Here is a 12,024-nt window from a genome sequence, read left to right on the forward strand (position 1 = left end):
TGATTTTACAATCCATTGAAGACGAGTAATATTGGCAGGATGTGAAAATCAGCGTTCCACCTGATCCCATGGATTTCCCACCCACCGGGACAGGATAACATTGCCCCAATGTGTCTGTACAGCCTCTTAATTCAAAGGCCCTCAATTGAAATGATCTAATATTTCCAACATTTTAGCTCTACGTTCCCAAATGACTCTGTTATTCACATTTCTTAATTCAAATTATTGGGTAGTTGAAATTTTGTTGTATGTGGATGGCCTTACTAGAGAAGGGGCTACACTCGACCTCCTCTTAGGAAATGAGGATGGGCAGGTGGTTGATGTGTCAGTGGGGGTGCACTTTGGGACCAGTGACCATAACTCTATTAGCTTCAAGGTAGTTATGGAAAAGGATAGGACTGGTCCTCAGGTTGAAGTCCTAAATTGGGGGAAGGCTAATTTCGATGGCATCAGACAGGAACTCTCAAAAGTTGAATGGGAGAGGCTGTTTACAGGTAAAGGGACGTCTGGCAAGTGGGAGGGTTTTAAAAGTGAGATGGGAAGAGTTCAGGGCTGGCATGTTCCTGTTAGATGGAAGGGCAAGGCTGGCAAGTTTAGGGAACCTTGGTTGACGGGGGATATTGAGGGTCTGGTCAGGACAAAGAAGGAGGCATATATCAGGTAAAGGCAGCTGGGATCGAGCGAGTCCCTTGAGGAGTAAAGGGGATGTAGGACTACACTTAAGAAGGAAATTAGGAGGGCGAAAAGGGGCCATGAGATTTCCCTGGCAGATAAGATAAAGGAGAATCCTAAAAGATTCTATAAGTATATTAAGAGTAAAAGGGTAGCTAGGGAGAGAGTAGGTCCCCTTAAGGATCAGTGTGGTAATCTATGTGTGGAGCCACGGGAAATGGACGAGGTCTTAAATGGATATTTCTCGTCTGTATTTACCGTGGAGAAGGTCATGGAAGCTAGTGAGTTCAAGGGAGGGAACACCGATATCCTGGAGCATAACAACATTACAAAAGAGGAGGTGTTGGAGGTTTTGAAGCACATTAAGGTGGATAAATCCCCAGGGCCTGACCAGTTGTATCCTAGGATGCTATGGGAAGCAAGGGAGGAGATTGCTGGGGCCCTGGCAGTGATTTTTGTATCATCATTAGCCACAGGTGAGGTACCGGAAGACTGGAAGATAGCTAATGTTGTTGTGCCTTTATTTAAGAAGGGCAGCTGGGATAAGCCTGGGAACTACAGGCCGGTGAGCCTTATATCAGTGGTGGGAAAGTTATTGGAAGGGATTCTGAGAGACAGGATTTATATGCATGTGGAAAGGCATGGTCTGATTAGGGATGGTCAGCATGGCTTTGTGCGTGGGAAATCATGTCTCACGAATTTGATTGAGTTTTTCGAGGAGTTGACCAAGAGGATTGACGAGGGCAGGGCGATGGACGTTGTCTACATGGACTTTAGCAAGGCCTTTGACAAGGTCGCACATGGTAGGCTGGTCCAGAAGGTTCGAACACATGGGATCCAGGGTGAGCTAGCAAATTGGATACAAAATTGGCTTGGTGATGGGAGGCAGAGGGTGGTAGTGGAGGGTTGTTTTTCAGATTGGAGGCCGGTGACCAGTGGTGTGCTGCAGGGATCGGTGCTGGGCTCTCTGTTGTTTGTCATATATATTAATGACTTGGATGTGAATGTAAGGGGCATGATTAGTAAGTTTGCAGATGACACCAAAATTGGTGGTATAGTGGACAGTGAAGAAGATTGTCTAAGGTTACAACAGGATATAGATCAACTGGGAAAGTGAGCAAGTGAGTGGCAAATGGAATTTAACGCAGACAAGTGTGAAGTGATGCATTTTGGGAAGTTAAACCAGGGCAGGACATATACCGTGAATGGCAGGGCCCTGGGCAGTGTTGTTGAGCAGAGAGACCTTGGGGTGCAAGTACATAGTTCCCTGAAAGTGGCAACACAGGTAGACAGGGTGGTGAAGAAGGCGTATGGCATGCTTGCCTTCATCGGCCGAGGCATTGAGTACAAGAGTTGGGACGTCATGTTACAGTTGTACATAACGTTGGTTAGGCTGCATTTGGAGTACTGTGTGCAGTTCTGGTCGCCGCACTACAGGAAAGATGTGATTAAGCTAGAGAGGGTGCAGAAAAGATTCACAAGGATGTTGCCTGGTTTGGAGGGTTTGAGTTATAGAGAGATTGGATAGGCTGGGTCTGTTTTCCCTGGAGCGAAGGAGGCTGAGAGGGGACATGATAGAGGTATATAAAATTATGAGAGGCATAGATAGGATAGATAGCCAGAGTCTGTTTCCCATGGTAGGGGTGACTAAAACTAGAGGGCATAGATTTAAGGTGAGAGGGAGGAGGTTTAAAGGGGTAAATTTTTCACACAAAGAATAGTGGGTATCTGGAATGAGCTGCCTGAGGAGGTGGTGGAGGCAGGAACAGTAGCAACATTTAAGAGGCATCTGGACAGGAACTTGAATGAGCAAGGCATAGAGGGATATAGAATTAATGCAGGCAAGTGGGATTAGTATAGATAGGCATTATGGTCGGCATGGACGTGGTGGGCCGAAGGGCCTGTTTCTATGGTGTACGACTCTATGACTCTGTGACTCTAAAAACTGCCCAAATTTAGTGAAACAAGTGAATAACACAATGAGAGACTCTGTTTATCAGAAATTGAATTACTCAATGTTTAATTGCCTTGGAACACGCTCTTGTTATATTTTATACTTTCCTAATCCTGAAAAACCAAGATACTAGGAAAAGAACCTGGACAAAGTGGGAGATAATGGAGATGGCTGTAACATTGCCAGTGACTTTTTTTATTCATTCATGGGACGTAGGCATCACTGGCCAGGCCAGCATTTATTGCCCATCCCTAATTGCCCTTGAGAAGGTGGTGGTGAGCTGCCTTCGTGAACCGCTGCAGTCCATGTGGGGTAGGTAGACCCACAGTGCTGTTAGGAAGGGAGTTCCAGGATTTTGACCCAGCGACAGTGAAGGAACGGCGATATAGTTCCAAGTCAGGATGGTGTGTGACTTGGAGGAGAACTTGCAGGTGGTGGTGTTCCCATGTATGTACTGCCCATGTCCTTCTCGGTGGTAGAGGTCACAGGTTTGGAAGGTGCTGTCTAAAGAGTTTTGGTGCATTGCTGCAGTGCATCTTGTAGATGGTACACACTGCTGCCACTGTGCGTCGGTGGTGGAGGGAGTGAATGTTGTGCCTGGAGTGCCAATCAAGCGGGTTGCTTTGTCCTGGATGACGTTGAGCTTGTTGAATCAATCAAAGAGCCTGAAACTGTCCTCAGCCGATTTCAATAAGCTTCCCTCCTTATACATATCACAGGAAAGGAATTCCCTGCTTTGATTGAGTTTCAGTTCCCATCAAAGCAAAGCGAATGGAACCACCTTGAAAACCCCAGGCACTGTCAGGTCTGCTATAGCCTGGTTAGGTACAAAGTAAAGCTCCCTGTATCCTGCTCAACTAATGTACCTTAAAACAATACGTTAACAAGCAGCACCCTTTATTGCACTGATGTCACTTATTCCATTTCCCACACCTGCACTCTCCAAGTGAGATTGTTCATTTAATGTAGGTTAGTGCTAAGTTACAGGTAGTTGTGAACTCGATCTGCGTTCATATCAGCTGCTGCGTTGTGTTTGGCACAGATTTATTGATATTCCCAATCTCAGAGTGGGCAGAGTTAAGAGACCTTCATACCCTGAGCATGCCGTGAATTCAGGATCTAAAGACCTGAACTAGACTAGTAGTGCAGTTCCCTCTCTGACTAGTTTCCATAGCAAAGTTATTGACAGTGAATGACCCACTTCACAATTAAAATAAAATCCTTTCCCCAAGTGCTCGCTAACACTTCATTGTCTTATTCACCTGTTTGTACCACAAACAGCCCATGAGCTGTGCCATCTCCCTCCTCAGATCAATTGTCTTTCAGTCAGCAGATACCACAAAACATTAACAGGGAGACCTTACTCGAGGATTCTAAGGTGGAAGAAAAGGCTTGTACTTTTTAATAGATGATCCCATTCTGACCCATTTGCTAAGGCTTCTCGGAGGCAGCTTGGCTCAGTGGGAATATTGGGAATCTGGATGGATGGATGATATAAAATGGCCTAAGAGCCTTCTTCATCCAAACTGACCTTGCGATTGCTTTCTCAACTGACAATGAGATCAAGGTAGTTAAGACTTGCAGTGATGTTTAGCTAATTTATGAATGAACATCACTTTAAGTCTGTGCTATCTTTCTACTCACTATCTGCTGAAGAGTAGAATGTGGTAAGTACAGAAAGAGAGTGATAGCTGGATAAATCCTGATGAGCAAAACAATGATTGTGTCTCAATAAACACAGCCTCACCCCAAGCCGGTCCTATCCCCTCACCATTAACATCCCTCTGAACAACTGGACACACTTGACAAGGGAGTCAAGGGTTAGGGGGGGCTGACAATAAAGTGGAGTTGAAGCCACAATCAGCTCAGCCGTGAACTTATCAAATGGTGGAGCAGGCTCGAGGGGCTGAATGCCCTACTCCCGCTAACTCTTTTGTTCTTGTGTTCATTCACCAGGGAATAATTACAATATTACTCACTTAACTCCAAAGAATCTCTATTAACCAGAGAGAATCTCTATTAACCAGAGCAGATCTACACCAGGTGCCATGCTCACACAGGTGAGCTGGTGGCCTCGGGCTCAGCATGAGTTAGGGTCAGGGGTTGGGGTTGGAATGGGAGAAAGTTTAGGGTAACTTTAATTCATGGTTTGTTTCTGTGTGAAGGGAAAATTATTAGCAATAGAATTGTTCAGCAAATTTTGCTCCCAACATTGTAAGGTGTGGCACCGTTAAGACGCTGCCTGGAGTAACAAGTTTCTTTCTTTCATCATCACAGGAGAACCTCAACAAGCTGATGACGAACCTGCGATCCACTCAGCCTCACTTTGTGCGCTGCATCATTCCCAATGAAACTAAGACTCCAGGTACTTGACTCCATCCATCCTGCTGCTGTTTCCAGGATGTGAATGTTCACGGGGAAATTGGAACTCAGTCAAGTGTAGCCCTGACACTTCCGCTGTTGGGATTGCTCCCTTAACTATCCTTTAAAGACTTTTCTATATGTGGGGCTGTGGGAATTTTTTGCCCACTTGCTGATCAATGGAACATTCTCCACAGCCAAAATCCCTTTTCCCTCCCATTCCTTCTCAGGTCTGAGCTAAATGAAATGAAAAGCTCGATCTACTCCAGCCTCAGCGATTGGCTCAGGCAAATGCCCCTACTGCACTAGATCAGGGCAGTTCTCCCCCATGTCATGGTCAATATTTATCACTCAACCAACATCGCCAAAACAGATTATCTGATTATTGCTGTTTGTGGGAGCTTGCAGTGCACATTTTGTCCACCTCGTTTCCTACATTACAACAGTAACTGCACTTTAAAAATATTTATTTGGGTGTAGAGTGGTCGCGGACATCCTGAGGTTGTGAAAGATGCAGCACAAATGCAATCCTTCCAGCCTGGCAGTAAGATCACATATGTTGTGACAACTTATGTCAAACTACGGTTGGTGTGTGTAAACGTTTACCCCATCAGTCTGCTCTGAGGTTTGTCTGTTCATACGAGACAATCATTCTTCATAACGTCTCTGATAGTGATACTGTTCAAAGGGACCCCAGTATAAATAGGCCCCAATTTAAGGGGTCCTGATGGTGAGACTCTTGCTAAGGGTGGGCACGATCACTCTGAAGGTGAGATTCTTGTGAAGGAGGGATAGAAATGGCAAGATTAGGGAACCATGGATGACAGGTGAAATTGTGAAACTAGCTAAGAGGAAAAAGGAAGCATACATAAGGTCATGGCGGCTGAAGAAAGACGAAGCTTTGGAAGAATATCGGGAATGTAGGACCAATCTGAAACAAGGAATTAAGAGGGCTAAAAGGGGTCATGAAATGTCTTTAGCAAACAGGGTTAAGGAAAATCCCAAAGCCTTTTATTCATATATAAGGAGCAAGAGGGTAACTAGAGAAAGGATTGGCCCACTCAAGGACAAAGGAGGAAAGTTATGCGTGGAGTCAGAGAAAATGGGTGAGATTCTAAATGAGTACTTTGCATCGGTATTCACCGAGGAGAGGGACATGAAGGATGTTGAGGTTAGGAACAGATGTTTGATTACTCTAGGTCAAGTCAGCATAAGGAGGGAGGAAGTGTTGGGTATTCTAAAGGGCATTAAGGTGGACAAGTCCCCAGGTCCGGATGGGATCTATCCCAGGTTGCAGTGGGAAGCGAGAGAGGAAATAGTTGGGGCCTTAACAGATATCTTTGCAGCATCCTTAAACACGGGTGAGGTCCCGGAGGACTGGAGAAATGCTAATGTTGTCCCCTTGTTTAAGAAGGGTAGCAGGGATAATCCAGGTAATTATAGACCGGTGAGCCTGACATCAGTGGTAGGGAAGCTGCTGGAGAAGATACTGAGGGATAGGATCTATTCCCATTTGGAAGAAAATGGGCTTATCAGTGATAGGCAACATGGTTTTGTGCAGGGAAGGTCATGTCTTACCAACTTAATAGAATTCTTTGAGGAAGTGACAAAGTTGATTGATGAGGGAAGGGCTGTAGATGTCATATACATGGACTTCAGTAAGGCGTTTGATAAGGTTCCCCATGGTAGGTTGATGGAGAAAGTGAAGTCGCATGGGGTCCAGGGTGTACTAGCTAGATGGATAAAGAACTGGTAGGGCAACAGGAGACAGACAGTAGCAGTGGAAGGGAGTTTCTCAAAATGGAGACGTGTGACCAGTGGTGTTCCACAGGGATCCGTGCTGGGACCACTGTTGTTTGTGATATACATAAATGATTTTGAGGAAAGTATAGGTGGACTGATTAGCAAGTTTGCAGACGACACTAAGATTGGTGGAGTAGCAGATAGTGAAGGGGACTGTCAGAGAATACAGCAGAATATAGATAGATTGGAGAGTTGGGCAGAGAAATGGCAGATGGAGTTCAATCCGGGCAAATGCGAGGTGATGCATTTTGGAAGATCCAATTCAAGAGTGAACTATACAATAAATGGAAAAGTCCTGGGGAAAATTGATGTACAGAGAGATTTGGGTGTTCAGGTCCATTGTTCCCTGAAGGTGGCAACGCAGGTCAATAGAGTGGTCAAGAAGGCATACGGCATGCTTTCCTTCATCGGACGGGGTATTGAGTACAAGAGTTGGCAGGTCATGTTACAGTTGTATAAGACTTTGGTTCCGCCACATTTGGAATACTGCGTGCAGTTCTGGTCGCCACATTACCAAAAGGATGTAGATGCTTTGGAGAGGGTGCAGAGGAGGTTAACCAGGATGTTGCCTGGTATGGAGGGCGCTAGCTATGAAGAGAGGTTGAGTAGATTAGGATTATTTTCATTAAAAAGACGGAGGTTGAGAAGGAACCTAATTGAGGTGTACAAAATCATGAGAGGTATAGACAGGGTGGATAGCAAGAAGCTTTTTCCCAGTGTGGGGGATTCAATTACTAGGGGTCACAACTTCAAAGTGAGAGGCAAAAGGTTTAGGGGGGATATGCGTGGAAAGTTCTTTACGCAGAGGGTGGTGGGCACCTGGAACGCATTGCCAGCAGAGGTGGTAGACGCGGGCACGATAGCGTCTTTTAAGATGCATCTAGACAGATACATGAATGGGCAGGAAGCAAAGAGATACAGACCCTTCGAAAATAGGCGAGAGGTTTAGATAGAGGATCTGATTCGGTGCAGGCTTGGAGGGCCGAAGGGCCTGTTCCTGTGCTGTAATTTTCTTTGTTCTTTGATCTTTGTTCTTTGATGGGTACGGTCACTCTGAAGGTGAGATTCTTGTTAAGGGTGGGTATGGTCACTCTGAAGGTGAGACTCTTGTTAAGGGTGGGTACGGTCACTCTGAAGGTGAGACTCTTGTTAAGGATGGGTACGGTCACTCTGAAGGTGAGATTCTTGTTAAGGATGGGTACGGTCACTCTGAAGGTGAGATTCTTGTTAAGGGTGGGTACTGTCACTCTGAAGGTGAGATTCTTGTTAAGGATGGGTACGGTCACTCTGAAGGTGAGATTCTTGTTAAGGGTGGGTACTGTCACTCTGAAGGTGAGACTCTTGTTAAGGGTGGGTTTGGTCACTCTGAAGGTGAGACTCTTGTTCAGGGTGGGTATGGTCACTCTGAAGGTGAGACTCTTGTTGTGGGTTTGGTCACTCTGAAGGTGAGATTCTTGTTAAGGGTGGGTATGGTCACTCTGAAGGTGAGAATATTGTTAAGGGTGGGTATGGTCACTCTGAAGGTGAGACGCTTGTTAAGGATGGGTACGGTCACTCTGAAGGTGAGAATCTTGTTAAGGGTGGGTATGGTCACTCTGAAGGTGAGACGCTTGTTAAGGGTGGGTGTGGTCACTCTGAAGGTGAGACTCTGGTTAAGGATGGGTACGGTCACTCTGAAGGTGAGATTCTTGTTAAGGGTGGGTATGGTCACTCTGAAGGTGAGACTCTTGTTAAGGGTGGGTGTGGTCCCTCTGAAGGTGAGATTCTTGTTAGGGTGGGTATGGTCACTCTGAAGGTGAGATTCTTGTTAGGGGTGGGTATGGTCACTCTGAAGTTGAGACTCTTGTTAAGGGTGGGTACGGTCACTCTGAAGTTGAGACTCTTGTTAAGGGTGGGTACGGTCACTCTGAAGGTGAGATTCTTGTTAAGGGTGGGTGTGGTCACTCTGAAGGTGAGATTCTTGTTAAGGGTGGGTATGGTCACTCTGAAGGTGAGACTCTTGTTAAGGGTGGGTATGGGCACTCTGAAGGTGAGACTCTTGTTAAGGGTGGGTATGGTCACTCTGAAGGTGAGATTCTTATTTCGGGTCGGTATGGTCACTCTGAAGGTGACTCTCTTGTTAAGGGTGGGTACGGTCACTCTGAAGGTGAGACTCTGGTTAAGGGTGGGTATGGTCACTCTGAAGGTGACTCTCTTGTTAAGGGTGGGTACGGTCACTCTGAAGGTGAGATTCTTGTTAAGGGTGGGTATGGTCACTCTGAAGGTGACTCTCTTGTTAAGGGTGGGTATGGTCACTCTGAAGGTGAGATTCTTGTTAAGGGTGGGTATGGTCACTCTGAAGGTGAGACTCTGGTTAAGGATGGGTCTGGTCACTCTGAAGGTGACTCTCTTGTTCAGGGTGGGTACGGTCACTCTGAAGGTGAGACTCTTGTTAAGGGTGGGTATGGTCACTCTGAAGGTGAGATTCTTGTTAAGGGTGGGTACGGTCACTCTGAAGGTGAGACTCTTGTTAAGGGTGGGTACGGTCACTCTGAAGGTGAGACTCTTGTTAAGGGTGGGTATGGTCACTCTGAAGGTGAGATTCTTATTTCGGGTCGGTATGGTCACTCTGAAGGTGACTCTCTTGTTAAGGGTCGGTATGGTCACTCTGAAGGTGACTCTCTTGTTAAGGGTGGGTACGGTCACTCTGAAGGTGAGACTCTTGTTAAGGGTGGGTACGGTCACTCTGAAGGTGAGATTCTTATTTCGGGTCGGTACGGTCACTCTGAAGGTGAGATTCTTGTTAAGGGTGGGTATGGTCACTCTGAAGGTGAGATTCTTGTTAAGGGTGGGTCTGGTCACTCTGAAGGTGAGACTCTGGTTAAGGGTGGGTATGGTCACTCTGAAGGTGAGACTCTTGTTAAGGGTGGGTATGGTCACTCTGAAGGTGAGACTCTGGTTAAGGATGGGTACGGTCACTCTGAAGGTGAGATTCTTGTTAAGGGTGGGTATGGTCACTCTGAAGGTGAGATTCTTATTTAGGGTCGGTATGGTCACTCTGAAGGTGACTCTCAGGTTAAGGGTGGGTACGGTCACTCTGAAGGTGAGACTCTTGTTGAGGATGGGTACGGTCACTCTGAAGGTGAGACTCTTGTTAAGGATGGGTACGGTCACTCTGAAGGTGACTCTCTTGTTAAGGGTGGGTATGGTCACTCTGAAGGTGAGACTCTTGTTAAGGGTGGGTACGGTCACTCTGAAGGTGACTCTCTTGTTAAGGGTGGGTATGGTCACTCTGAAGGTGAGACTCTTGTTAAGGGTGGGTATGGTCACTCTGAAGGTGAGATTCTTGTTAAGGGTGGGTACGGTCACTCTGAAGGTGACTCTTGTTAAGGGTGGGTATGGTCACTCTGAAGGTGAGACTCTGGTTAAGGATGGGTCTGGTCACTGTGAAGGTGAGATTCTTGTTAAGGGTGGGTATGGTCACTCTGAAGGTGAGACTCTTGTTAAGGGTGGGTCTGGTCACTGTGAAGGTGAGATTCCTGTTAAGGATGGGTATGGTCACTCTGAAGGTGAGATTCTTCTTCAGGGTGGGTATGGTCACTCTGAAGGTGAGATTCTTGTTAAAGGTGGGTATGGTCACTCTGAAGGTGAGACTCTTGTTAAGGGTGGGTATGGTCACTCTGAAGGTGAGACTCTGGTTAAGGATGGGTCTGGTCACTGTGAAGGTGAGATTCTTCTTCAGGGTGGGTGTGGTCACTCTGAAGGTGAGATTCTTCTTCAGGGTGGGTGTGGTCACTCTGAAGGTGAGATTCTTGTTAAGGGTGGGTATGGTCACTCCGAAGGTGAGACTCTTGTTAAGTGTGGGTTTGGTCACTCTGAAGGTGAGATTCTTGTTAAGGGTGGGTGTGGTCACTCTGAAGGTGAGATTCTTGTTAAGGGTGGGTCTGATCACTCTGAAGGTGAGACTCTTGTTAAGTGTGGGTATGGTCACTCTGAAGGTGAGATTCTTATTTGGGGTCGGTATGGTCACTCTGAAGGTGACTCTCTTGTTAAGGGTGGGTATGGTCACTCTGAAGGTGAGACTCTGGTTAAGGGTGGGTATGGTCACTCTGAAGGTGAGATTCTTATTTGGGGTCGGTATGGTCACTCTGAAGGTGACTCTCTTGTTAAGGGTGGGTATGGTCACTCTGAAGGTGAGACTCTGGTTAAGGGTGGGTATGGTCAGTCTGAAGGTGAGATTGTTGTTAAGGGTGGGTATGGTCACTCTGAAGGTGAGATTCTTGTTAAGGGTGGGTATGGTCACTCTGAAAGTGAGATTCTTGTTACGGGTGGGTATGGTCACTCTGAAGGTGAGCATCTGGTTAAGGGTGGGTGTGGTCACTCTGAAGGTGACTCTCGTTAAGGGTGAGTACGGTCACTCTGAAGGTGAGACTTTGGTTAAGGGTGGGTATGGTCACTCTGAAGGTGAGATTCTTGTTAAGGGTGGGTATGGTCACTCTGAAGGTGAGACTCTTGTTAAGGATGGGTACGGTCACTCTGAAGGTGACTCTCTTGTTAAGGATGGGTACGGTCACTCTGAAGGTGAGACTCTTGTTAAGGGTGGGTACGGTCACTCTGAAGGTGAGCATCTGGTTAAGGGTGGGTGTGGTCACTCTGAAGGTGACTCTCGTTAAGGGTGGGTACGGTCACTCTGAAGGTGAGACTCTGGTTAAGGGTGGGTATGGTCACTCTGAAGGTAAGATTCTTGTTAAGGGTGGGTATGGTCACTCTGAAGGTGAGACTCTGGTTAAGGATGGGTACGGTCACTCTGAAGGTAAGATTCTTGTTAAGGGTGGGTACGGTCACTCTGAAGGTGAGATTCTGGTTAAGGATGGGTACGGTCACTCTGAAGGTAAGATTCTTGTTAAGGGTGGGTATGGTCACTCTGAAGGTGAGACTCTGGTTAAGGATGGGTACGGTCACTCTGAAGGTGAGATTCTTGTTAAGGGTGGGTATGGTCACTCTGAAGGTGACTCTCTTGTTCAGGGTGGGTACGGTCACTCTGAAGGTGAGACTCTTGTTAAGGGTGGGTACGGTCACTCTGAAGGTGAGACTCTTGTTAAGGGTGGGTACGGTCACTCTGAAGGTGAGATTCTTGTTAAGGGTGGGTATGGTCACTCTGAAGGTGAGATTCTTGTTAAGGGTGGGTACGGTCACTCTGAAGGTGAGACTCTTGTTAAGGGTGGGTACGGTCACTCTGAAGGTGAGACTCTTGT

At 46.7% G+C, this 12,024-nt stretch overlaps 1 protein-coding gene across 1 annotated transcript in view; it reads left to right on the forward strand.

Moving 5' to 3' along the window:
• The window catches only part of LOC137378420 (myosin-7-like), a 199,645-nt gene that overhangs the window by 101,782 nt on the left and 85,839 nt on the right, over positions 1–12,024 (forward strand). Inside the window, exon 19 of the mRNA XM_068048747.1 lies at positions 4,904–4,991. Coding sequence (XP_067904848.1) covers positions 4,904–4,991 — 88 coding nt within the window. The remainder of the gene's footprint in view (positions 1–4,903; positions 4,992–12,024) is intronic.

This window comes from Heterodontus francisci, chromosome 16 (genome assembly GCF_036365525.1).
Source record: "Heterodontus francisci isolate sHetFra1 chromosome 16, sHetFra1.hap1, whole genome shotgun sequence".
Taxonomy (NCBI): domain Eukaryota; kingdom Metazoa; phylum Chordata; class Chondrichthyes; order Heterodontiformes; family Heterodontidae; genus Heterodontus; species Heterodontus francisci.